The 27,619-nt window shown below is 42.2% G+C and overlaps 1 protein-coding gene across 5 annotated transcripts in view; it reads right to left on the bottom strand.

The window, feature by feature from the left end:
* Positions 1-229: 229 nt before the first annotated feature.
* The window catches only part of MYLK4 (myosin light chain kinase family member 4), a 110,505-nt gene continuing 83,115 nt past the window's right edge, over positions 230-27,619 (bottom strand). For 3 of the 5 annotated variants that reach the window (XM_041770877.1, XM_041770878.1, XM_041770879.1), the window contains exons 3-15: positions 26,183-26,261; positions 25,394-25,838; positions 23,850-24,148; positions 22,565-22,670; positions 20,168-20,261; positions 19,985-20,094; positions 18,889-19,030; positions 16,018-16,088; positions 15,088-15,216; positions 14,331-14,483; positions 11,062-11,140; positions 7,008-7,080; positions 230-4,296 (exon numbers count right to left, since the gene is read on the bottom strand). In XM_041770877.1, the coding sequence (XP_041626811.1) occupies positions 7,033-7,080; positions 11,062-11,140; positions 14,331-14,483; positions 15,088-15,216; positions 16,018-16,088; positions 18,889-19,030; positions 19,985-20,094; positions 20,168-20,261; positions 22,565-22,670; positions 23,850-24,148; positions 25,394-25,838; positions 26,183-26,261 (1,755 nt within the window). In that variant the 3' untranslated portion in view covers positions 230-4,296; positions 7,008-7,032. The remainder of the gene's footprint in view (positions 4,297-7,007; positions 7,081-11,061; positions 11,141-14,330; positions 14,484-15,087; positions 15,217-16,017; positions 16,089-18,888; positions 19,031-19,984; positions 20,095-20,167; positions 20,262-22,564; positions 22,671-23,849; positions 24,149-25,393; positions 25,839-26,182; positions 26,262-27,619) is intronic. The other 2 variants (XM_041770881.1, XM_041770880.1) reach the window with 2 other exon arrangements.

Genomic DNA, 27,619 nt, shown 5'->3' with positions numbered 1-27,619 from the left:
CAACCACCATTGTCTTCAAGTGGGAGTGTTGCTTTTCCACCTTGAGGCCACGCAGTACGCGACTGCTTCCGGAGTCCCAAACAAGTAGCGTGGCATCATGCTTTTAAGGTATTGGATTCTAAATGTCACAGGACTTTACCACATCAGAGCTTAGCATAAAGGACAGAGTTTGTAAGTTTGTATTTACCAAGTCCACTTCTTTGAATAATTTAACTCATTAACCAAAGGATAAATAAGGTCCGTGTTTATTCTTCAGTATAATACACATATGTGACTGTTATACATCTCCATAAGGCAAAGAAATACAGCTGAATGAAACTATGTTCAGAAATAAAAAATATACATGACATATGCAATCACCATATTATGAATCCATTTTTATTTCTTATCTACACCCCTAAACCTCATCAAAAGACTCACTGACATCTATCAGCTGGGACAACTACAAAATACATACAATTCAAGGTAGGAACACTCAGGTATTAGATGTTTTCTGCTCTTTTGAATAAGTGGTTGTTGAGTTATAAGCCTTCATGGAAGGTGAAACTACCCACATAAAGATCACTTATGCAAAGCACACCTGACTAAATGGAGCTCCGAGACGTATGTAGAACTTCTTCTACGGGGAGAAACTGTTGACCTCATGCTAGGCAAGGAGGGCGCCTTCGTCCAGGACGCAAGCACCTAATAGTCTAATAGTCCAGCTTCAAGCTTCCTTTAGGACAGCAAGCAATTTGCCTTTTGGAAATAGCATTTTTATCCCAAAAAGGCTTTAGGGGAGCACTGTGATGGATAAGAAGATGGACTTTAATTCTAACAGAAGAAAAAGAGAAAGACGCAAAAATAAATAAATAAAAATAAAAATAAAAAATAAAAAAGATAAATAAAAAAGCAAAATAGGCAGCATCATGGCTGTTGAGAAGTGAGCCACAGTGAAGGCACAGCCTGCACCCACGCTGAAGTGGCCAGGGAACAGACACCTGCCTCACCCTCTTGGCACACTCGCACAGATGGACTTCCCAAATGAGGTTCCTTCGGCTGGCCTGTCATCCAAACTGAACAAACACATGTATGCATCCCAACACCATTTGCCTCATGTCTAGAGTATGGGTAGTGGGAGCAGAAGGAAGAAGAAAGGAATGAAATAAAGAATAAGACCCTCATTTCCCTAATATCAAATACGTATTTTGATTTCTAAAACACGAAAAAGTTTTGCTATGCTAATATCCTTAAAAACGGTGAAAATGTAGTAATTCACTCATCTTCCAAAACACATTCATGTCAAAGCAGGCCACAGCAAAGCAGCATGCCTATTTACATTTTCGAGGAAAGAAAGCAAAATATATCAAGGCAGACTAAAAACGAACATGAGAATTACCCAGTTTCAACCTAGAAATCTTTCCCCAAGGTTAATTCAGGTGAGAATCCTTTGCAGACGTTTCCATGTCACCGACGGGGGCATGAGCTCTCTTCTCCTTGATTGCTAAATAGCAACAGGTTCTGGGGAAGTGTTGGTATCTTACAAATTACAAATGGGGGCATGGTTTTTCTTGACTCCCTCGTGGGGTTTATCTCTCTGCAGGCAGTGGGACGTGCCACATCAGTGCTGAATTTCCACCTTTTTCTAAAGAAAGGGCTACTCCGAATGCAAGCGACGTGAAGCCATAAGGCCCATTTGGAGGGTGGAGGAGCAATGCAGGCTCTCCAGTCCTGATGACTTCCTGGAAAAGTTGATCACAATAGCCCTCGTCTAGCCAGACTCGGCTTCTCTGGTCCATGCTTGCATCTGGCTGGATTCCTCCGCTGTGCAAAGCCCTCTTTCCCATCAGAGTGGCAATCGACCAAGTTAGCAGTCCTCGCTGGAGCAGCCCCACATGGGTGTGGAGGGAGGGAACAGGATGAGCAGGAGACCGAAATGCTCCCATTTCGCTGTAACTCTAGACTGTAATAATCAACTCTGCAATGCAAACTATCCTCAGCTCTCACATAAAAGGCGCCCTGCTGGCATGGGGATGCCTCCCCATCCAAATGTGGAAATTTAACTCCAAATTCAAAGGAGATCCGTTTTGAAAGTAGAGTCTCCTTTCTAAACCTGTTTTAAAAAGAAATCACACCCACTGACTGCAGGGTGATTAGTGGATTAATCTGACAAAGCTATCATTCCTTCATCGGCCTAAGCTGCCTCTCCCATGTGTGTTGGGGTCTGGTAAACGTTTCTCTGCCAACGTGAGTCAGAATGGGAGCTGATGCAAAAGACCTCCTGCTCTATCTGGTAGAGATTCCACACCGCAGGATAGAAAACGCCCTTCCATGAGGGGTTTCAAATCAGACCCTTGCGTCTTATTTAGCATTTGAGTGAATGCCAGCTCTCTGCGGTCTGAGTATTAATGCATGCACTGGCTTGTATTTTTCCAGACTCGATGAATACCATCAGCTAAAGATAGCACAGTAACAGAACCCTTCAGGCACAGGGCTTTGTTGTGTGTGTGTGTGTGTGTGTGTGTGTGTGTGTGTGTTTATATGTGTGTGTGTTTTTTTTAAGGAAACCAAATTAAACATTTTAAGCATAGTCACATAACAGGAACAGGAGAAAACCAACCTTGGATAAATGCATAGGCCAAAGGAAAAAAGAAATGCATCATAATGTAAGAGCAAAGCTAGAAAGGGGTCAGTTTTATAGCTAGCATGACCACTAAATTGGCATGTGGTCTGAACTAAATTACACATTTTCTTCTGTCTCTACTTCCCCTTTACCTTGCACATGAGAATAAGAACATTGCGCATACAGTTCTTCACGGGCATGCCAGAAGGATCCACTAGGCGGGTCTGAGCAATAATGGAGAAAAGCCATGCCAATTAAAACTGCCCTCACTAATACGGCCATGAAGGCATTCTCCTTACCTGTCACTGCTACTGTGACTGTCCCAGCCTCGAGTCATTTACAGCCAAAAATAAAGACATTCTTACAGTTAATCTCAACACAGGAGTTATTTGGAAATGGGAAATAGGAGGAAAGCTAAAGAAGCTGAATGGTGAGTGTGGTGCTCGAGGTGTGACAGGAGTTTAGTGTGGCTTTGCACGGCCCCTTCTTCATAAAGAAAGGACACACACGTTTCACTCTTAAGACGCCCTGTGCCTCTCTGTGCTACATACGGTAGGACTCATCTCCATTATTAGAAATCTGTAATTAAATGGCACATGAGCTCAGGAACACGAAGAAGCTTCCAACTGGATGTCATCCTCATATCCAAGGGGTAAGCAGGAGTGTCCTCCTCACCTCCGGGGTCCTGAATGTTCTCTCTTCACAACCACTGAGCCATGCGAGACTCTGCAGAGGTGAGATGGTTGGTCTTCAAAAATGTTGGAGTTGACCCGGAAACCTGAGCGCTATTTCCAAAGCCATTTCAACACCGGAGGCGAAGGGCCGCCCTGCCTTAGGATGCTCATGACCCATCCCTCGTTGACATCGCGGCTCGGGCCAAGCCCTCGGGACTGTTACCATCGTCCCAAAGGTCGTAATTCTAGGACTAACCATCAGCAGACACCTCTTGCTCCACTCGTGAAAACTAGTGCACTTCTTGCGCGTGAACGTTCAATCAGAAGAGAGCGGGGCTGCCTTGTGAAGTGCACGTCACTCATTTGAAAGTAGACTCGCTGCTTGAAGAAACGATGAACTGGGAGAAAAGTTCAGAATAAGTGGAAGGTAGGATGCCTGATGCCTCTTGCCTCGGGATTCAAAAACAGCTTGAGTTGCAGAAAGCAAATTATTTATCAGTTGGATTCACCTGATTTCAGACCCAATCAAAATAATGAAGTCCGAGAAACCAAGTGTTCAAGGGTGCAAAAGACAGAATTTTCTTCTGGCAAATGGTCACCCCTTTGAAAGGCATAGTTTAAGGACCGAAAGCAGTTTTCTGCCTCTAAATGTATCCTCCTCCAGGTTTAAATGCCTCAAAGACATCTTCAGTCCGATTGCTCTAGTAGCTGAGGATGGGCAAGAATAATGCATCCCTCATCCCAGTGACTAAAATCAAAAGCATTGGAAACTCAAGATGTCAGGGAAACATCTTCCCAAATGTGGACTATCACGGGGTGTAGGGATGTGAGGAAAGGGTTCCAGGGCTTGTCTGCATCCCTGGGACACGACACTAGGCATCGGCCTTAAGCAGGCGCTCGGAGTTCAAGTGCAGCGGCTCCCCCACCCCCATAGCCACCCGTCATCATTGGGGTCAAGGCATCAGAACTGCTGATTTTTCCAAAAACCTTCCCAAAGCAGCAGCAACCGCAGCAGTTTTCCTGCAAAGCAAACAAAATATGACTCTTGTTAATTCAGCAGGGCTTTTAAAATTGTAATTAGTTGGTGGTGCCCCTTAGGAAAACCACACATGATTTTTTATAATGCATGTGTGCATGTGAGAGAGGGAGGGGAAAAAAAAAAGAGAGAGAGAGAAACCCCTTGCAGGATTCCACTGCTTACCAAAGTTGGGTTTTGTGTGTGTGTGTTTTTTTAAGTTTATGCAAGATATTTTTGCACTATTTGCAACATCGAAGGACAAGGCCGCTTTGTTTCATGGGAAGCACGGCCAGCTCCGAGAGCTCCCCACCGCGCCGTCCATCCTGTCTGCCTGACCCCGCATCAAAGTGACACGGACACCGAAGATCTTGCATGGGAATGTTTTTATTTGCTTTAGGACCACGTGTGGCACGGGCCCGCATGCGGCTTGCTGCCCTACGTCACTCCCATGGATCTGAGGAGGAAGCCTAAATTCATATTTCACAGGTTGGCAAAAGATGCAACAGAAGCACAAAATGAAATGCCACCAGGTCGGTTTTTAGAGTGTTTCCTCAGCGCATCAAAAAACCTCTAACAAATTGTAGGAGATTTATATGCCTCAATTTACATTGTGGATCCTGCCTTATTCATAGGGCCTGGAAGTCATTTTTTTTTCCGCAGGAATAATCTTCAACCACCAGATTTTAAAAATCAATATTATCACAAAGTTGGTTTTACTCATAACAGAGCTTGCCAAAAACCCCATCTTATCCTGGCAGGAAATACTATAAAAAATGATTTAAAAGAAATTCTTCCCAAATGAGGCTACTCTCAGAGTTAATATCTTAAACTTACATTTTAATTTGGAAAAAAAAAAAAGTGAAAAAGTAAACTAGGAAAGACCCACAGCCCATGGATGCCTAAAACAACTCTTCCCCGGCCTGCAGGGCAACCAAGGTGAATTTCTGTGGCTAACTGGAGCTGGAGGGACCCAGGAGAGGAAGGCAGCCAGCCCAAGTGACCATCAGGAGACAGGCCCGACCATGCTCACAGAAAGGTCTCATCAAGCAATTGCAACAAAAATGGTGTCTAACCGCGCCAGTGTGACCAGCTCCCGTATCTTTGTCCTCTGCATAACTGTCACTGCTTGGGCTGCCACCGTCCTCCATTGCGTTGGGCTCAAGGCTCCAACATGACATGGAAGGACTCCACCACCGCCTCCCACTGTCATTCCCTCCTCACTCTTTTCCTGCCAGACCCCGGCCACAGGCCTGCCTTGCAATGTGACCTCCTGTCACCCAATGAATTCATTCCTACTGGGCCTCCAAAGTGACTCCAGTGCTCATGGTGGGAATGTAGTTTGTGGCGAACCCTCGAGGTTTGTGGTCACTGTGGATGAAACTGGGAGGGAGAGCTGCCCGTGGACTCTGGTGCCCACCACTCACAGTGAAGGCCAGGCTGCACCTCAGCCAGCCCGACGACCCAGGCCAGGGAGCATGGAGAGTCCTTTCCTTCTCCACATTGTCACAAGACCTAAAGCTTTCTTCCTCAACTTTGTCCAAAGCTTCAGTGTCCTTGCTATCACTGACACATGAGAATGGTCTTGGTAAGTAGGAAACCCAAGGCTTTCTGTTTCATAGATTTCCAGAGAAGTGACCTGTACACCAAAGGCTGAATACTTGCCTAACTCTGGTCTGTGACTTTTGCTATGATTTATTGATATATTTCTGGTTGATCTTATTCTACGAGAGATTCAAGGCAAGATTCTTACAAGAATATATAGGCAAACAGACAAACAAAAACCTTGGGACCAGAATAAATACCAATCACAATAAAAGAGTAAGACCAGTGGGCAGCAAGAACAACAGACTCATACGTCTTACACATCTGTTAAAATTGAGTTGCAACAATGGCTGTGGACTTACTTCCCCAAATTAGAGAACTGACTTGCTGGAGGTTAAATGAGCCCCCAATTGGGACATAGATGTTGGGATTTCTACAAGTCCTCTGTAATAAATACACTGCCTTAGGCTTCTCCTTTAGGGCATAAATTAAGCCAGTTTATTGATACAATCAAAAGTATTCATGTGTAGAACTATTGTCTTAAGAATTCTGACAAAAAAAAAAAAAAAGAATTCTGACAAAATTCTAAGCAGGGTAGAGGCTTTGTATGAAGTGGTGGCTCCTCCAGGTCCCAGAGTGGGCCAATACCAGGAGGCAGCTCAGGGAAGAAAAATAAGCTTGGGCTTTAAAAATCAGAGATACCTGATATTAGCGGCATAGCTTTGAGGGAGTTATTTAGTCTGTGAGTCCCTGAGATTGGTTTCCCATCAATAAAAAAACAAAAACAATGAATACTTCCTCTGATCCCACACAACTATGAGGACTACCATAAACTGTCCTGTTCAATTATTGGCACCAACTGAGCTAATTATTGAGTACCTCCTATGTGCCAGGCCCTGGTCTCCAGGCTTAGTTTGGATTATCTTGTGGAGCCACTCAACGAGCGTAGGAAGTAAGACTATCCCCAACCCACAAATCATCAGGAAACAGGTTTTTCTGCTAGAAAATGGCAGATCCAGGTTGCACACAGAGCAGTCTAAAATCAAGGCCCTCCCTCTCACCGGAAACACCACCCTGCATCCCATATAGTCAGTGCAACACACATTTAACTTATTTCTTGATCTTTAAAGGCTTGCACAAACATCTCCTTAGGAAAAGACCCAAGACAAACCTTTCAAATGGGTCCCTTCCATGGACTATTTGGTCACAAGGTCCTTTGCATTCGAGCAGCAATTCTTCTTCCTCTGGGGAAATCAGAAGACATGTGGAGAAGGATTAGAACTTTTTTTTTTTATCATTTCATTCCTAACTTCTGACATGAGAACACCTGAAGAGTTAATAACTTGCTACTGAATAGAAAATGCTCTTAGAGAATGTTCTAGAAGCCTACATTGTACATGACCACCTGACAGATACATTGACCCACCTTTAGGATCCAGCTCAAGCATTCCCCCACTTTCTTATATCATCACTAACTTTCCTCTCAGAGTTCGAGAGCTTGGCATCTGATGACATCTCATTTTTACATACGTGTGTTTTGCCAAAACTCACTTCCACAAACATTCATGTTGACAAAACACAAGAATCAAGACTGAGATCAGGTGAGGACAAAGATGAATCAGATACAACTTTTGCTTCTTCCAAAAGTTTTTGAGTTATGTAAGTGCCGCAGGAGAGGTTCAAGAAGATGGAGAAAGCCCCTCCACTTTGGGGATTAGGAAGGAGCATCTTAAGGGAGGTGAGATTTAAAGTAGGTCTCACGCACTTGCTAGGATTTGGGCTGGTCTGGAAGCAGTAGCGGAGACAGGACTAGACACTGGGATCAGGGCGTGTCGGGGCACGCCTGGGACACTGGCTGTGTTTGTTCAGTGTGCATGATGGGGAACACTGGAAGGATTTTTGGTGAGGAAGTACTACGATCAGAGTCGTTACGAATGAAGTAATGATTTGGTGAATTAGAGAAGAGATGGGCAGAGGTGTAATATCAGATCCTAAGGTATTTTATTAGTTCAGTAAGTTGGAAAAAGGGCATGCGCTAAGGTCATAATTCTGGAAACGGGAAGGAAAGGTAGAGGCTTATTAGTTCTGGCAGAAAAGAAACAATGTCAGAGTTGTTCAGTTTTCCTTCCTCCAGGCCCAAAGCATTTATTAAGTCTGCAGTAGGTGCTTGATGAGTTCTAACAGATTGGTAATTTGGGAATGCTTTGTTCCACTCCAGCTGAGAGCTGTTTCTGATGGAAGATGGGTTATGTATGGACGGTTGGAAATGTAAGAACATAATACAGAAGGCAGAGAGCTACAGGGCTTTAACTCCTGGGGGAAAAAAATCCTTCTTAAATTTACTGACTGATTATAGGCAGGCTTAGTGGTTAAGAAATGCTAAGTGCTTTTAAGCATGAAATAATTAAAAGAGATAAGTAAAAGTCTAGGAAAGACTTTTAAAACAGAAGTTAGATTTAAATAGTAAATAGCTGGGGATAAGACTAAAATTTTGAACATAAATTTAAATTCTGATTTTATGGGACATATCAGAACCAAAATTATGCCAAAAATGAATCTTCAGGAAAAATCTAGTCTTAATATTTGCTTTAAAAATAAAATACATTAAGCCTGAATACTGGCATTCAGTAACACCAAAACTGTACAGTCCATAAAGAGTTCTGGAAACATCATCAGGTCCCCTTGGCCCAGAAGCCCATTATCCAGCAGGATAGCGGAGCGGCGAAGCTTTGCTCAGACTCCAGAGCCTGCCTGTCTACACTGGGATGCTAGCTCCATCACCTCACCTGGTGGGATCCTGTACAAATACTTAGCCCTGTCCTCTGTTTCCTCATCTACAGGAGGAAAATAACAGTACCCGTTTCAGAAAACTGGTATGGGGATTAAAAAAATTAATTTTCGTAAAGCAGTTAGACCAGTGCCTGGCCTAGTCCCATACAATTATAACTTTAACGATAACTAACTAGATTTCTACAATGGAATTTATTTTTTTTCAAATCCTCATCATTCCTGAAATATCTTTTCTCCCAGGTACCAACAGTTGGATGGAATAACAAAAAGGTGATTTTTGTTGTTGTTATGTGGTTTAAAAAATATTTTAAGCCCTTTTAAACTGTATAATGTCATTATTTATCTGCCGTGGTTTCCATATTGTCCTACCACGTCAAAGTGTATTTGGATACCAATAAGCTTGGATAAAAATACATTGGTGGAAAATTGGCCCAAAATAGGTTGGTAACCCTAATAAGCAGTTTATGTAGTCTGGGTGAGGTACCAACTAGGTAAAAAGTCTATTTTTACTTGACATCAGTACCAATTATCAAGGAAAGGTATATTCAGACACAAATAAAACTTAGTACTGATGCTGAATTTAGAAGTAAAGTTAATTTCAATAAAAACTGGATGTGGAAAAAATGAGTACCTGAAGCATAGTCATTCCAAGGTTTGTTGGTCAGTGAAAAAGCTCCATTCCAAAACCCCGGGGAGTAGGGAGGATGCGGAGTAGAGACGGAGGAAATGAAAGTGTATCAAATGCACACGACTCCAGGGCAGGCGTCTTACCTGATGCTCAAGTCAGACCTTTCCCAATGAGGCCCAAAGGCAGAGGTTACTCACTGCCGCTCTATACCTCTTGGCCAGTTAAACATCCTAAATGTTTAGTTGAGTTACTTAAATGTTACACTTTGGTTCTGAATTATTTGGATAATTCATACGGAGGTGGGTAGAGAAAGTCTGGAGGAGGCTGTTGTAGTAATTCAGAGGAGAGGTGTCATGTGCCAGGACAACGAAGGGGATGGAGAAGGTTAGAGAGATTCTAGAAGTAATTAGGGAAAATAATGTACAGAACTTGGAGATACTTTACACATGAGATGGGAGGATTGAAGGGAGGGAGGAAACAACAAAGCTGGGGGGGTTGGGGGGGTGCCTGGTTTAGGCTGCTTAGTGGGGGCTGTTCTGGGAGGATGGTGGGGGACGAGGGGAGGTGGGGAAGATGCGTTCAGTCCGGTTTAGGACTGCAGAGGTCCAAATGGAGAAGTCAGGTACACAGGAGGTGTGCGGATCTGAAGCTTAGGAAAGGAATCTGTGCCGAAGGGACAGATGGGCTGCCAGGCACAAGTGACAATTAAAACAATAAAAGTAGATTAGGGATTTTATTGTACAAAGTTAACACAGAGTGTGGGCTTCATTTTTGTCAACAAGGACTCAGGAAAAAAGGGAAAACAAAGAGAGAGAAAGAGAGAGAGAGGGAGGCAAACCAGGAAACAGACTTAGTGATAGACAACAAACTGAGGGCTGATCCAGGGAGGCGGGCGGGGTGGGGCAGGAAGGGGGGTGCTTGTGCTGAGCACTGGGTATTGCATGAAAGTGATGAACTACTAAGTCCTGCACCCGAAGCTAAGACTACGCTGTATGTTAAGTAACTTGAATTTAAATAGAAACTTGAAAAAAAAAAAAACCGATTAAAAAAAAAAAACCACAAGTACTCAGGGCATCTTCATTCAGTCTTTGGTAATAGTGTCCTTCACATATATTTATATTATGATCTGGATCAACCTGAGTATTACAGTTTTTTGGTGCCCAGACTGGACTGGAGGTAAGCATAACGGTTAAAATTCTGAGTTCTGGGGGTGCCTGAGTGGCTCAGTGGTTGAGCATCTGCCTTCGGCTCAGGTTGTGACCCCGGAGTCCTGGGATCAAGTTCCACGTCGGGCTCCGCGCATGGAGCCTGCTTCTCCCTCTGCCTGTGTCTCTGCCTCTCTGTGTGTGTGTCTCTCGTGAATAAACAAAATAAAATCTTTTTAAAAAAATTCTGAGTTCTGTTTTAAGAAGGCATATTTATCCTGAATGTAAGGTAACCTATGTTCACCAAAATGTTGTATATTTATGTATCCTAGACTACGATGTGTGTGTGTGTGTGTGTGTGTGTGTGTGTATAGTACGGGGATGTAATTTATTTTATAATGGGTACAATGATTGAATAATATAATAAATAGTTATGCTGAAAATAATATCTCCTAAACAACATACGAAGCATTTATTTTTTAAAAACCCACACACAAAAAAGCATTTTAAGCAATTCAACACTAGCACTAGCACAAGATTGAAGACTGTGAGAGATGGAAGTAGACAGGACCCCCTATGAGGCTAAGAAGCTTCTAGTCTCTTATCATCAAAAGACTAAGGTCAGCTAGGAAAGGAAAGGAAAAGCAACAGGCCTTGGTTACCTGTGTGGTGAGTCTGGAGTGGAGCTTGTGGTCTGACAGCCAAGGATGCTTGAGAGCTTCGCTTGCACTTATTCTCCAACTAAAGGGAAATTCAGAAAGCTGTTAGCAAAGACATACCAAGGAGGCCTGAATCTGTCATTCACCTCAGCTCTGCCCATTGTCTTTAGGAGACCAGATGGCCAAATGTCAAGTTCACAGGCAATGCTATCTTTTCTAGAACTATCCTGGACGGTTGTAGGTTACCACCAAATCAAGTCGGGGTAACAACAGCAGTAAGACAAGTGAGGCAAGTAATTCAAAATTCTTTTTTTTTTTTTTATGCACCGGGAGCCCGATGTGGGATTCGATCCCGGGTCTCCGGGATCGTGCCCTGGGCCAAAGGCAGGCGCCAAACCGCTGCGCCACCCAGGGATCCCGTAATTCAAAATTCTTGTTCCTAATTGAACATCTACTTTCCAATACAAGTAACCATTTCTTTCATGCAATGTTTGAGCTTCATGAATTGAACCTCTGTCCATCAGTGGGAAAATAAATGTTTACTTACTCTCGCAAGAGCAAAATGCTGCAATGATTCTTGATAATCACAAAAGTGCTTTATATATTAAAATGCTTGAATAATATGTATCACTAACTTTTCAATTGAGAAATTCTGGGGGCGTCTGGGTGGCTCAGTTGGTTAAGCGCCCAACTCCTAGTTTTGGCGCAGGTCATGATCTCAGGGTCATGAGATCAAGCCCCACATCAGGGTCTGCAACACACAAACATAGAGTCTGTTTGGGATTCTCTTTCCCTCTCCCTCTGCTTCTCCCGCTCATTCTCTCTCAAATTAAATTAATAAATCTTTAAAAAAAATTTTTTGAAGACTTAAATAGATGAAGAGTTAATATAAGTATGGAGAGAGAGTACATTAGACACCTTTACAAAACAACTATATCCTTTTGAGCCAGCAAATGTTTATACAATTTAAAAATAACAGGAGAATTATAAAGATTATATAATATTCTAATTTCAAGTTTTGTAAACTTATCTTGAGTGCTAACGTTTATCACATTAAACCAAATAACCTTTCAAAATAAAAACTCTAAGTGAGCACAACAATCTGGAATCTATTTCTGAAACAGTATCAAGAAAGTAGTTTCCAACAGTCATGGAATTTCTGTTTGCAGATTGCTTCAGTAAAATTGCTTCATCAGATACCAAATATTTAAGTATGAGACTCGAAGAGACGATAACTCTTTAATCCATGAAAGAAGGTTTAAGAACTTGGTGACAACATCACCATTAGTGAGACTTTAAACAGGCAGGTATAATTTTTTAAAAACTCGTGACCTCAACAACCTCAGATGGAAGTGCCATTTTGTTCCGTATTGGACCCCTAGTAGCATTTCAATAGCTGACAGTGCCAAAAAATTATTATTTCTGCCCTATAGTAATGCAAACTTCTGAAAGTTGACTATTAAAAAGTTAGCAATAACATAGTACTAATAATTAAATTTTTAATGCAATTTCATGTTTATTTTGTGCCCAGAAATACATTCTATGAGAGTGGTGTCAGGTGTTGACCTTAGTTTCAGCCAACTATTGATCTGAATACTCAGGCAGGTGTCACTCTGCCCAAATGTGTAACTACCCCTCCGAAGGTGTCGCCCAGACCAAAGGAAAGGGCAGGGCCTGGCACTGGAGGCCAACAGGCATGGTTCTGACTCTGCCTTGTGCTCTGCAACTGCTTCACTGCTCTCAGCCCCTGTTTCCTCATTTAATTCAATCACATAACACATAAAAGTTTATTTGTCAGATAGATTCTCAGTAAATGTAGAGCTCACCCACCAAAGATTTGATAGAATTGACATTTTTCCATCTGTGCACTGCCTGGTGTTCAGTGACATACAAATAATAATCATAATAGTAACATCAGCTGTTGTGACTTCCCATTAAAGATCAAACCCATGTCTGTGCAGTGCCCCCTCCTCAGGCTGACACCCCCAGCCTGGCTAAGTCCTCCTTACCTCCTAGGACCCAGTCCTGACTGACCCTTTTCAATAAATTCTATCTGCATTAACTGCATTGCATTATATCTTTTTAATAAATATCTATCTCTTCTCCTAGATCATGGGTTCCCTAAAGGCAGGGATTGGACTTTACACAACTGTTCTCGATGCCCCAGACACATTTCTTGGCAATTGTAGATAAAGCACCTCCGTTGTGTCAGGCACTGCTCTAGCCTCACGCTGCTTCTTTAACCCCCAACTTCCAAGTACACCCTCCTATCTATTCAAGGTCATGTTTGTTAATAACTTAAAAACCATAAAGATGATAAAACAATGAAGCAAGTATTGAAAATCCTAAATGGTATTTACCATTCTTATGTTTTAGATATAAAACCATCTGAAACAGTGTTTTTGCCCCTGCCTGTAATTCTAAAATGTAAGCGCCCTATGTTTCAAGGTCATTCTTCTTCATCTGCTGAAAAAAAAATTTTAAGATTTTATTTATTTATTTGGGAGAGACGGCACAGGCAGGGGAGAGGGAGAGGGAGAAGCAGACTGCACTGAGCAGGGAGCCCGATGCAGGGCTTGATCCCAGAACCCTGAGCTGAAGGCAGACACTGAACAGACTGAGCCACCCAGGCGCCCCCGTCTGCTGAATTTTGAATTAATGTGGTTTTACACATTAAAAAGTAGAAGGCCATGTAATATGGAAGAGTTAAATGTGCAGCCTGAGGGGAAGGTTGACATGTTCGACTCTCAGTTCTGCATTGACCAGCCGTATGACCTTGGGCATACTATTTAGAATCTCATCCATAAAATAGTAATGATAATCCCCACCTTCTGGAGATGGATGGGGACTAAAAGCCAGGCCTATGAAGCATGTGGCATAGTCTGGCCCACTGTTGGTTCTCAAGTGACATGATAGTTAAGTGTCCAGCTACACAGAGACGGATATGTTCTTCGGAGATGTGAAAGGGGTTATGGAAATAACTTATCCCACACCCTTCATTTTGAAGCCCAGCAAGAGGCCCTAATTGCTGGAGCCTTATTGCAAAAGACAGAAGGAAGGGAAGATTTTATAGCCCCTTTCAAGTCTCATGACCAAACCAATCCCTGATCTCCGTAAACAAAGTCAAGAGCATCAAACGCCTTCCAACTTTGCATGGACAGTGGAGATGTCACTAACAGAATTCGGGAATGATTTACATGAATTGTGGTAGCGGTAGCCTATGCTCCCCCATTTCTCTCCTTATTCCAGAGCCCAGAACAAACTTGGGTTACCTCTTCTCCTTAATCAGAAGCTTAGAGATAAACTCCCTGGCCTCCTCCGAGATGTCCTGAAACTCTTCATCCTCTAAGTCCCACCTGCAGGCCAGGATGTTGTTCAGGGTCTCAGCATCATTATCACCCAGGAAGGGGGACAAACCACTAAGCCTGTAAGACACAGGATCCAGAGTGAGTCTTGTTTAAATAGCTTCAAAACCTTTACAAATAGGTTGCTTTTTCTTGGTTTGTCGTTTAAAACTGAGAGAAGGCGAATAACCTGATAATTAAACATAATTTTCCAATGTATTTTTGCAATCAAGAAAATGCTGCACTCCCCCACCCCGGCCCCTAATTAAACACCTGCAGCTCTGGGGTGAGCAGCCACACTGAAATATGAATCTCTAAGGATAGCACAACTTCCTTTTTAAAGCGTTTACCGCTGCTAAAGTCTGCCCCACATTCAGATGGCAAACACCAACGTGTCACCCTTGAGGAGTAAGGCTAGCAGTAGTCATTTAGGAGATAGGACGCAAGTTGCTTTCTAATTACTTTTAGGGTATTAAGTGGAGTCCTAAGAGTTGGAGGGATTACAAATAGACATACATTTACTTTTTCTGCTGATGCAAGGGGAAGAATTTATGTCTTTCACCCACAGGATTCACAGAGCCTAGAAAGTGACTCAATATGGCAGGACATTATTTATTTTTTAAAAGACCTACATTGGGCTATTTTTCCTATCTGCAAGTGTCAGAGAGACTGGAGATCTGCTTACAGCATATAGGCAATGACGCCCACACTCCACATGTCAGTGGGAAAGGAAACAAAATCATAGTTCACGACTTCAGGGGCAAGGAATTCTGGAGTTCCAAAGTTCACCTTCAGCTTCTCTCTGGGTTTGTATCTGAAATTCAAGGAACAAAGTGGAGAGATGGAAAGGGTCGGTCAAAAAGCAACAATCGTAGAAACTGCAAAGATGCAGTCTATAAGACAGAAATAACTTCAGCCACACAGGAAATTTTAAATACACAGGCTTCAGAGGAAATCGCGTATTTAGTCACAAGTTAAAAACTTGTGAAGGAGTCAGGAGTTTAAGAGTCACAATTCATACTATAAAACCTTAATAATCTGGAACAGTGGTGGAGGAAGCCAGTGAGAGTAACTAGAAACACTGAATTGCAGAACACAATGAAAGGAAAACTGACACAACCCTTGCCATGTCGATGGCTTGAATATACCCATATTAATGAGTAAATTAAATGCAATAATTTGCATCCTTTCAAATTCTCCACTAATATTATATGTGCTGAGGCCCACATATAAACTCTGTTCACGTAAGAAGCTTACGGAACACTTAGCAACCTTGTTGACACTCTTCATTTTTTTAAAGCAAATCTTCTCTTTACAAACAGAACAAATATACAAGACTAAGACAAACTTAGAAATTCTAAGCTAATGTCTCCAAATTTCATAACCTCACTGTATTAGATTTTAAGTTTTCTGATGTTTTATTGGATACACTTGTAGAAGCCTCTAAACATTCCAATTCCGAAGTCAGCAAGGTAAGGCCGGGATATAATTTTTGTCAAGTTAGTTCTAAATGAGAGTCTGAAGCCAAAGAGGTGTATCAGATTTATCTTTGCAAAGAAAGGGCACCATCCTGCTCCCTGCCTCCGTTCATATACCTATGCCCAAACACACATACCTTCTGGCCAATCCAAAATCAATAATTTTTATTTGCTTAGCATCCCGATTCACACACAGGATATTCTCAGGCTGCCAGGAGAAAGAGACACATTAGCAATGAAAACAACCATCATTCACTCAAATTGTCCTCGAACCACAACTAAAAATACAACGATGCTCAGGAAAAACATATCAGGCCTTTCACTTTGGGTCTGGCTTGTCTGTGTGGGTATTTTCTCCTTTAATTTTGTGGTGGATGAGGTTGTGGGTACCCTGCCAACCTTGCATTACCCTGCCTGTCCCTCTCTCTGGTTCTCCAGTTTACCATAATGCATGAGTTCAGGCAGAGGCCTCTCCGAGGGAAGAAAGACAAGGAGGCTGCTTCAGGGCCTTCCAAACGGACCGGTGGAGGCGGTCTCGGACTTGACGTCTGCCCCCCCCCCCCTAAAATTATTAAGTATGAATTTTCCTTTCTTGGAGGAATATCTTTCCCGAGGATTTATGAGCTCCAGGAGGAAAGGCCTGATTCATTTGAACAGCCACACTGAGTACACAATATAATGTGGATACTCGTGACCTCCAGATTTTCCCTTTGCGCTTAGGCTATGGGAAAGTCCTGTGTAAAGGGAAGACATCCTCCTCGTTCATTCTTCATGCTCAGCAATTCCAAAGTTTCGCTGAGTGTGTTTCCAGTGCCCAAACCCTTGACTAAGTGTTCCCTTGGAGTTTAACTCAGGTAAGGCTCAGCTCCGTCAAGCCAACAGTCTTCGGGGAAGTGGAAGAGGGAGAAGCGTAGACAGTAGTAGAGCAATGCAACTCAGCGTTTGTAGAACATCTTACAGGTGTGCCTGTGTCTGTTAGGTCAGAAAAAATGAGGTCCGAGAGAAATAGGGAATTTGATTGAAAGCCTAGGTCAACCATAAAAAAAGAGAAATCAAGTTTTCGAAGAATTGCTTGGAACTCTCAAGCTCTAGTCCCAATTCATCCCTGAGAGCTGGGGTGCATTTGTTGATTGCTGAATCCCAGGACCCCGTGTCCCATTTAGGTGGGGTCACAGCTGCCCCTCCCCTGCCTGTCCGGGTAGAGAGGAGGTTCAAATGAGATCAGAAACTAAAAAGCCCTGAAAGAAATGATGTAGTGTCTCCTTATCAACACTCAGGGGTCCATTTGGTTGGCATAACGTCTTTCGAAGCCCTTTTCTAAAACATCTCTAAAACTGATGTCTATGAGTAAAAGCTATTTATAAACAAGTGGATGCTCTGTAAGAACATTTGGTTTTGTGCTTAGATAACTGATTAATCATGTATAAAGCTGTCCAATTGTCAAAGGATACTATGACATAAAAATGTGTTCACAGCTTTGAGGGCACTTGAAAAAGTCAAAAAAATTTTTTCTAACCATGAAATGAAAGCATATTCATTGACTAAGATTTGCAAAACACAGAAAAATGTAAAGGAGGCCATTTTTCATTTTTAAGTCACCTATAATCTCCCCTCCATGGTGACAAGCACTCTTAATATTTTTGGCCATTTTCCTTCCACAGAGCTTTCTGCAAGGGATGAGTGGTCCTTAATGACCCATCCAGCTGTCGCCTTTACTATTATCTTTGCCTACAAGCCATAACTAAAATTGCCCATTGCAAGTCCTCAATCAATGCTACGAAGCCACATACAGAGCTATTTGACTTACGGTAGGTCAGGTCCTAGTTTTAGTTGCCAATCAAATCCCTGTAGGGCTATCTGTGGAATATATACACTCAGCGAAAACGCTCCATGGCAATACACAGTATCAAACTCAGATCGAAGCCAAGGGCTTGGCTAATGATTTTCAACCTCTGACTGTCTTTTATATACCACTTCCTCCTGCCCCGTGAATGGGAGGGGTAGTGCCCATAAATCAGGACAGTGAGGCAAGTTAAGTTATAAGAAGAGAGAACCGTGGAAACCCATTTAAGGAAGTTAAATTTATTTAGCTCTACAATCCCCGATGACTTGCAGTCGGTGGTATGTTATGTAGAATATATATTTTATCTCACGGTCATGCTGTGCAAACGGAGAAATGAGAAAATGATTGTGCCACACAAGAAGGGGCAATTTATGATACTTAGCCCCACTGTTAGAGCTGATCAGAGTTATTGAGCCTGGGTCTTTCACTGGTTCTAACTATGTACAGTCAAATTCTAGGACTTCATAATGGGGGAGAGGTCAAACGGGAGGAGTCATTACATAAGAGAAGAAAGGCAGGTGGTTTGGCTCTCCACTATTCCAGAGGCTCTCCACCATGTCCAAAGTGGTGCTCGCCCCACCTGCACCACCCTTCTGGGCTCCTGAGCATGTTAGCACCACCCTTCTGGCTGCCCTGTATCCCATTCTGCTATAGGTCTCTACTTGGTGCTCTAGCATGCCCACAGAAAAACAAATCCCTGAAGTCCAGCACCTCCTAAAAGACTTTGAGACTGCTAAGGATACTTGGAGAGCTGGAAAATTTGGCTACCACTAGGGACTTCTGAGTTAGCTAAAATCCTCCCACCTATTTATTCTAAAAATGAAAGGGATGCAACAAGGATGCCGTGATGATGGGAGTGGTGGTGGTGGTAGTTCTATTTCTAATCCTTTAGGGAAATCATCTCCCTAAATGTGGATTCCTTTAACACAGGCAAGTTAGAAGAATCTGAACAGCAGTCCCTGAAGATGGAGGTGTGCAAATATTAGGGGGTGACATTGCTGGGGATGGGGAGAGGACGATCAGAATCCAGGTTTTTATTAATTCCCAAATATGTACCTCATAACAGCATACATTTCCCAAGCTGGCATGGGGTACCGGACAGGGCCCACTGATCCATAGGAGGGGGAGGTGGCAAGGGTCTCATACCAAACAGAACACACCCTACCTTCAGATCCAAATGGAGAATGTACATCTGATGCATGTGTCTTATGCCCTCACATATCTGCTTGATGAACAGGATGGTGTCAAACTCGGTCAGATTGTAGTTGTCATCGATGATGCGATCGAACAGCTCCCCTCCATCCACGCTGCAGAGAGAAGAGGCGTGAAGCCCTGAGTGTGACTCCTTCAGGAACACAGCTATTTCTTGGAGCAAGCAGCTGGCTGGTCGAACTCCCCTAACTCTTCCAACAGGTGTGTGGACACAGTGACCTCTCCAGCCCCATCGCTATCTCCGCCAGATGATGCTTGTGCTGAAGGCCCTTATTTTAATTACCATCAACTTCACAACTGGGCAGCCTCAAGGTGCCTGTCATCCAGTGGCTGGAGTGAACCCACATCTGCCATCTCCTGACATATATGGAAGATAAAGAGGATCCTACAGAGGTAGAGAGAGGAATCCCAAATACCAAGCAAAGGCCAAACAGGGTCTCCTCGGGCTACTTTCGGTGTTAACGTGCTCCTATGTGCTTCTGATGCTGGACATTTTATTACCCAAAATTCCTATTGCACAATGATCAACAAAACCCCAAGTGGAGGAAAGAATGAACTGAAGCACAACACTGATTCAGTGTTAGTTAGAACTACTCTCTTATTAGATACTTGTTAATTTTTTATAAAAGTGAATTTAAATGGAAGTTTCTTAGCCCTAATTATTAAGAATTTGATGTGAACTTTGTATCAGTGATTAGGTCGAAAAGAAAATGTGGTTCAAGAACCACTTCCCTTCAGGTTAACCCGAGTAGTATTGAGGTTGGCTGTTTGACATGTAGCTTAGATACAAAGCTACACCTATGCTGTCATTCTACTTCTTCTCAGTGACATCACACATGGAGATGTGTTTTCCTGTGTGCTTTTCCTTCTGAAACTGATGCAGTTGTCTGACACACGCCGATCAGAGTCAGGGGTGCACCAAACAGGGATCCAGCAATTTCTGAAGCAGGATAGAGCGGCAGCCACATAGTCACGGATGCCGTGGGGCGCTCCAGATGTGTGCGTGCAGCTGTGCAGGGGAGGGGATGGGGGCAGAGGAAAACACGTACTACTCCATGACCAGGACAATGTCATTCTTAGACTCAAAGGCATCGTAAAGCTGAATGAGGTTCACGTGATCCAGCTGGTTCATGATGTTGATCTCGTTCTTCACTTCATCCTAAGAAGATGGAAAGATGCTTTAGTGAAGAGAAGATGATGGCAAGGAGAGATCCACATTGCCCGGCTTTTACCTTATCCTTTGTGCCTCTGGTCTTGATGATCTTGGCCGCCAGCTTCAGACCTGTTGCTTTCTCCTCACACTTGTGAACCTGGCCAAAGCGCCCCCTGCCAAAGAAGAGCATGTGGCACAGCGTGAGGGGAAGCCAAGTGGAAGACACGGTTGTCCCGGGGCATTTCTCTTTTTGGGTTAACCTGTGAATGCAGCCAATAAATTTCTAAAATGATGTCAAAGTGTGGTCTATCAGTGACAGGCATCAGAATCCACTGAGGGGTTTCCTGGCCCTACCCCAGACCTGCTGAGGCACAAATGCAAGGTGAGGTCCCAGAATCTGCATTTTCATGACGTTCCTTGGTGATTCATATGCACCCTAAAATGTGGGAACTTCTGTTATAGAAAAAAAAAAAACAAAATCTTTCTGAATCCACTTGAAGGTAATAGGCTGGGCTTTGTAAGCCTATGAACAGTACAGGCTATAGGTCAGGCATGTAAAATTATTTTTGGAAACTGCATATAAATAAAGTAATAACAATATCACATATAGATACGTATAATAAAAATACATATTACATAATCACCCATGAGATTTTACCCTCCTAAAATTGGATATACATTTATATTCACCTTATAGGACAGCTTCTTACAAATGTAATCACATATAGAAGTGCACACTCATGAACGAGCTTAAAATTTGACTCATTGCTTTGATTCCTGATTTAGTAAGATAGAATGCAGGTGCCTGCTTGCGCAATGTGGCTGTCATGCGGGGGACAGAGGGGAAGCTTCCTGAATGACATTGTGACCCAAAGGCCCACCACAATCTTGGAGGACTGCAGACGTGAGGATGGTGGTAGCAGCTGCCAGAGGCGGGGTGGTGACTGCCACCACAGCCTACTCCACTAGGCAGGACAGATGGGGATTGGAGAATGTTACTGTAAACACAAGCCACGGGATGACTGTAATTCCAACTACCCTTCCAGGTGTAGTCTCTCCTGGAGCACTTGAACACAGCCCCAGGCACCTCACACGTGGCTGTGGATGAAGAAAATGCCCTGGGGGCACCTGGGTGGCTCAGTGGGTTAAGCGTCTCACTCTCCATTTCAGCTCAGGTCATGATCTCAGAGTCCTGAGATCGAGCCCCTCGTCGGGCTCCCTGCTCAGTGGGGAGTCTGCTTCCCTTCTCTCTCTCTCTCCTTCTGCCCTTGCCTCTGCTCTCTCTTTTTCTAAAATGAAAGAAAGAAGAAAAAAAAAAGAAAGAAGAAAGAAAGAAAGAAAGAAAAAAGAAAGAAAGAGAGAGAGAGAGAGAGAGAAAGAAAGAAAGAAAGAAAGAAAGAAAGAAAGAAAGAAAGAAAGAAGAGCATGCCCTGGGAATTGTCCCAAAGTGCCTTCTGCAGATAACACTCTCCTACAGACAAACTGTGGCCGGCTTGCCCCTGAGGTCCCTGAAGACTCGAGTGAGCTACCGGGTGCAGCTCGTGGGAAGACTCCCATGGCACCTCTTCACGTGTCGGAGCTCCTGGTTGTGCCTCTGCCCTTCCTCGCAGTCCCTATAACCAGCAGGCTGAGGAGCAAAGCATCCAGGTGGCTCCTCGTGGCAAAAGAAACGTGGAGCAGGGAGAGGAAGAGGGATTTCATAAATACCAACCACACCCCCAACGATCAAATGCAGAAACACGTACTGTTTCTAGCAGCTACGCATATTTTCCACCTGTTGGTAAGTAAATTTTGTGTATATCAGTATAAATGTTCTGCTTCCTTTTCCTATTTCACATAGAGATGCTGACAGTAGCAAACTTTATAATTTAGCCTTTACATTAGGAGATCGCAAAGGGGGACCGTGACTGGTGTAAAAGAGGAAGGAATATCCCCCAGTAATACACTTGGCCCCTGATGGACTGTGCTCTTCCTTCTTCAGGGAGAGAGTCTGCATTTAGACGTCCTTCAAAAAAATTCAAATTCTTCAGCGAGGGAGACAATCGAAATGGATAATAGTAATTAATATAGTAACAACATAAATGTAAAACCAACAACAATGAGATAAAAGATTTAATACGTGCCACAAGAAATACATAGTGTTCACTCATTTCTACATTTTGTGTCTCTGTTTTCAAGTTTTGGACAGCTTCGAAACCTTCTCACTGGTGACTCACTGGGGCTTCTCCCAATTTCAGACATTACAACATGGGAAGTAAAGCAGATAATAAATGTGGACTTTAGTCACTGTCACCACATCAACCTTTCTGACATCAGTGGTGATTTTCAGAAATGGTTAAAATCTCTTAAAATGTTTGTTTATGATGTTTCTCGTTCTCGGGTCAAGACCAGCAAACATTTATGAAATCCTCAAAATCCGTCTCTTTGAAAACTCTCTTATTTTGTTGAAAGCATATTAAAATTGAGCATGACTTACCCTCCTAATATTTCCGTTCTGCTCACGGTATAAAAACTGTTGACGGCTGCTTGTTTGGCTGTCACGATACGGTGATTAAATGGGGCAGGAGGAGCTGGGACATCATCTAGATGGTGAGAGGAAGAGAAAGGCCATTTGTTAAGCAGTCAGACCTCTTTTTTTGGCACCAGCACTAGGTCTCAGGATAAAATAAAATGCGCCATCTATTTTATTCCTAACAATCCAGGGAATATATGTTTTTATTTCATATTATGGTCTGTAATTCAGGAAGGTGACACCTTGCCATCTTTCAGAAAGAATGTCAGGACCACGAAACTATGGTTTACACCATCTTTAGGACAACTTTTAGAAATGTCACAATAGTTTAAAATTTCCAAACCCAATACAGTCCATATAGATAATCCTCCCAAGCCTGAAACCGTTTAAGTTCAAAGATGAGAAATTGCTTGGTTCACTTTTTTTTCTAAAAAAAGCACCACTGATAAGGTCCATTATTTTAATTAAAGGGAAGAGAGAAAGATAGAGTTTCTTCATGTCATTGAAATGCTTGATATTATTCTATATTAATTTCCAAAATATTTTAGCTTTTATTTAAGACACATTTAAGACAAAAAAGATAAATTTTTCCTGGCTGGAAGTGAAACCAGTAAAACTGGCTAAGTACATATTCTACAGCTCTCAAATTTCTCCCACTTCCCACCCTTCGGTCTAAGTGTTTAAACTCTAGTCCACGTCACGATTGGCTCTAAAACACATACTCAGTAATGCTCTTCCACCATTCTTTTCACTTTTCCATGGTTTGTTCTCTGTGGGTCTATTCATTTCCTCATTTATTCCATATTTAAGTATCTACTGCATGCAGATTCTTACATGCATACAGGGGTACAAGGGGAGGTGAGTAGATAATAACTTTGCTTTAGGAACTTTAAATGTATTCAACGTGTAATTCTTGAGCACTTATCTTGTGCTAGGCACTCTGCCAAGTGTTAATATTTTTAAGAACTCAGATAATAGAAGTCTCCAGAAATCTGATTTGATATAGACATTCATCTCTCTCACCATAAATATGCTGAAAACTAAAGAAGTCATGAAAGAATTCTCTTGGTGGCATTCATTTCTTCAGACCAAAAAAGAAAAAAATAAAGGTGATTGAATTATATACACAAATGGCATCAGTGTGGCATTATGTCTCCTTCAGGCTATTAGGCTAAGGGAGATTTAGTTGGAAATGCTTACTGGAAAAGGTTAAAAAGCTTTAAAAGCCTGAAACAAAAGCATTTCCTACCCAGTGGGGTCACCAGATCTTGCTGCCTGGAGGTCTTACTTCCAGCGGACTCCAGGGGTTTGCCTTGGAAGCCTCCTCGGGCTTGTCTGGTTTCCTGTGTCCTAAATGCGTGTCCTTCACCTGGACTCGCTACATCTATTCTGCTTTTTTTGTTGTCCTCTTTGGCGAAGCACTCGTCCATCACCCTCCTCTTGCTGCTGCCAGTGTGCTCCGCTTGCTCAGCACTCTGGAAAATGGGTGCTATTTCTGGGGTTTCCGGGGTTCGTGATGCAGAAATGGCTTCTACATTGCTGATACACCTGGAAAATAAAATCCAGCTGCAGGTCTCAGCATTTCAAGGAGATGGCCTTCAGATGGTCAGAAGTCTTAGACCTAAATAAAGCTTCCTTAACATGGTGTTCTGGTGAAGCTTTATGACAGAGTTGGGCTGTTTCAGCATTTGGGATTTAAAAAAAAAAAAAAAAGAAAGAAAGAAAGAAAAAGAAAGAAAGAAAGAAGCCTGATTTCCCCGTCAAACAACGCAGCACAAGAACAGGTGCAGATAAGTGGGACTCCCAGGACTCTTCCTGTAGACCTTTGCGACTCCAAGTTATTTCACTGACCCTTTACAAAAGCAGTCATTTTATGAATACCTAGCTAATTCGGTCTTCATTCGTTTCACTTCCTTTTCTTATAGAGGAGAGAGATTACTAAATTAAAGTATACTAGAGGAAGCAGTCATCTCTCTGAATATTACCAGCGGGAAGAGTAAACCTTAAATTTAGTCCATATGAATTGAACTAATTTCAGTTTTTTAACAGCTCCCCTACCTTACTAAGCACATCTTTGCAGTGATGGACTTTCTTAATAAAATTAGTCTTTATGTTTAATTCTTAAAACATTAGACTTCTCCATGATTAGGTTTCAAATACATTATTAAAATAAATGAAATAAAAATTATATCTTAATTCCCTAAGAAACACACAGATATGTGGATATTCTGTTCCAAATGGAGTCTGTGGCCCATCACGACATAGAGTAATTAATTGATTGTGATTGGCTACATAATTACCTGAATTTATATGTGAAACTTTGCAGTTGAGGAAGAGTCCTTAAATAATCTACTTCTTACTCAACCCTCACAATATTCTAGGAAAATAGCCAACTAATCACGTATAATCAGATGGGCAAACTTTTTCAAAATTAGTCTCTTAACTTACAGATAAATCTGGTCCTATTATTCAATGCTTGGTCTTAGGAAGGATGTGCTCTATATTGCTAAAAATAAGAACTTTTTACTTAATCTTTTAAAAATATTGATTGATAATAATCATTATCTTTGTCGACCAGTTGGTAGAAGAAAACAGTAAAAATGCCCGAGAATGTCATGGGCAAGAAGAAAAAGTAATGGCAAGAGAGCAGGCCCACACCAGCTGGGAAACTGGTTTCTAAACTGCTGCTTTAAAAATTCACTTCAGCCCTCCTTTTGGTATGGCCTTAAGTTGCAATGGCGCATAGATCTACCAAAAAAATCAATTGTAGGTGTGTGATGCTTCAAACCCTACCTTCCACAGGATTGATCACTGTTAGTTTTATCAACACACTGCTTTTTATTTGAACACTTGTCCAACACTGTTTCATTCGCTGGTCCTTCTTTCGTTTCAACTTTGCTTTCGCTAGTATCTTCTTTAGAATGAAGCCCATATTTCTCTCCTTTGAACACTAGACATTCATTTTTATCCACAGTGGCCTGTGTATCATCTCCAGGACTCTTATCTTCTTGTCTGTTCAGTCTCTCTGTGCTCAAAATGTCTCTTGTGTCTACATTTCCTCTTGGCTCTATGGAAGTTTTTAGAGCAAAATCTTCTATCTCGTCTTGTGGTCTTTCTGTATGAAATGTGGCAAAACTTCTCTGAATTAGAGAGGCATTGGTCTTCTCAGAATTTTTCTCGTTGAGTTTATTAACTTTTTCTTTCTCAGAGGAGGGCTGGTTCTTCTGGGAAGATCTCTCTAAAAGCCACAAAATATTTTAATGGAGGACGCATGTGATCAGTATAATTTCCACTTCATATCATGGCATTTCTATTCAGGTTTCTCTTTATCAGAAGATATAAGATTTTGAAAAACAAAGTAGAAGTGAATGTGACCAACTGGCTGACATTTGGGTTCCCAAAGATTTCCTAGTTTGTAACTAGTAGGACCCAAAGTCGATCAAATAAAGATATCCACACAGCACTTCTCCCGACACATGGCTTTATGAACACGTAACTCCCTCTGAATAAGAACAATCATAACGGGACTTTTACACCAGAGCTTTTTCTAAGCATAAATATCTAGTCTCCTAAAGATGTTACCTGTGAGAGTGGATGTCCTTTTGCCTTTGACAGGTGCTGTTTCCTTCGGGCCATGATGTGACCATGTCTTCTCCTTAGCCTATGGATACACAATTGAATAATTGAAGTCACTTAGTAATTACATCAGGGTTTCTCAACCTCAGTACTACTGATACATGGGGTGGATAATTCTTTGTGGTGGAAAATGTCACGAGCACCATAGAATGTTTAGCAGCGTCTCTGTCCTCTACCTACCAGATGATGATGGTATCTTCCCTCAGAGTTGTAATATCCAAAAATGACTTCAGACATTGATAAATGTCCCCTGGGGAGTAAAAATCATCCCAGATTGAAAGCCACTGTATTTCATGATTCAAAAACAGAAAAAAAAAACCCACTAAAATTAATAGTAAGTTAGAGGGCAGGTCAGTCTGAATTAATGAAACTGTATAGACTACAATATTTGAAAACAAATGAACTCACGACTCTAAAAGAAATTCTATTAAACTCTAGCATTGTTTATAAAAGAAAGCCCATCTTCATGATTAAAGGATATTGATAATGTATATGTCACTTCTGACCTTTGTTTATATTGTCTCGATATGGTTCACATATAAATCAGATGAAAATGAGAGGATATATGTGAATAGGTTTTGTAAACCAGAAAGTAAGAGCCTAAAGTAAGCTTTTATAAATGAGTTTTCACATGGCTTAGAACAGATGGCCCTTTTCCTAGGCAGATAAACATCCTTCTCACAGTCTGGCTTTTCTGAATTTGCTTAGCCAACTTTTCTTAAATACCACATAAAAGATAAACATTAGCCCAATCCACCCAAGTTATCACAAATTCTGAAGTTACGCGTTATAAATGCACGAAATTGTATGGATGTCCAAAGAATCAGTCTTCTTTTCTTTGGAAAGAGAGCAAAATTTGCCTTAGGGTGACTTTTAAGCATGAAACGCCACGTCAGTGTGGCTCAGGGCATCAAGACAAACTGCTAATGTACTTTTAAATAATCCCAGAGGCAGTCCCATAGGTTCAGAGCATTTCCATTTTTCAGATAGAGACTTTGAAACACAAAGGTATGTTTAGTAAATCTGGGGAAAACCAAAATTAGAGATTACAGCCTCAGAGTTTGTCACTTCCTCTTTTTTTTTTTTTTTCAAGATTTTATTTATTTATTTGAAAGAGAGAGAGAGAGAAAGAGAGCACAAGCAGGAGGAGCAGGAGAGGCAGAAGCAGGCTCCCCACCGAGCAGGGAGCCAAAGTGAGACTCTGTCCCAGGACCCTGGGATCGTGACCTGAACCCAAGGCAGACACTCAACTGACCGAGCCACCCAGGTGCCCCTACAACTTCCTCTTTTAAGTGAAAGTGCAGGACAAATGTTCTTCAACTTCCTCGGGCAAAGCCAGTTGCTCGCTCCCCTGTGCACAGCACTCAGCATGTGTGCCCACCC

Source organism: Vulpes lagopus, chromosome 10, assembly GCF_018345385.1.
Source record: "Vulpes lagopus strain Blue_001 chromosome 10, ASM1834538v1, whole genome shotgun sequence".
Lineage (NCBI taxonomy): Eukaryota > Metazoa > Chordata > Mammalia > Carnivora > Canidae > Vulpes > Vulpes lagopus.
Note: the sequence above shows the minus strand (reverse complement) of the source record. Positions and strands in the feature narration are given on the sequence as shown.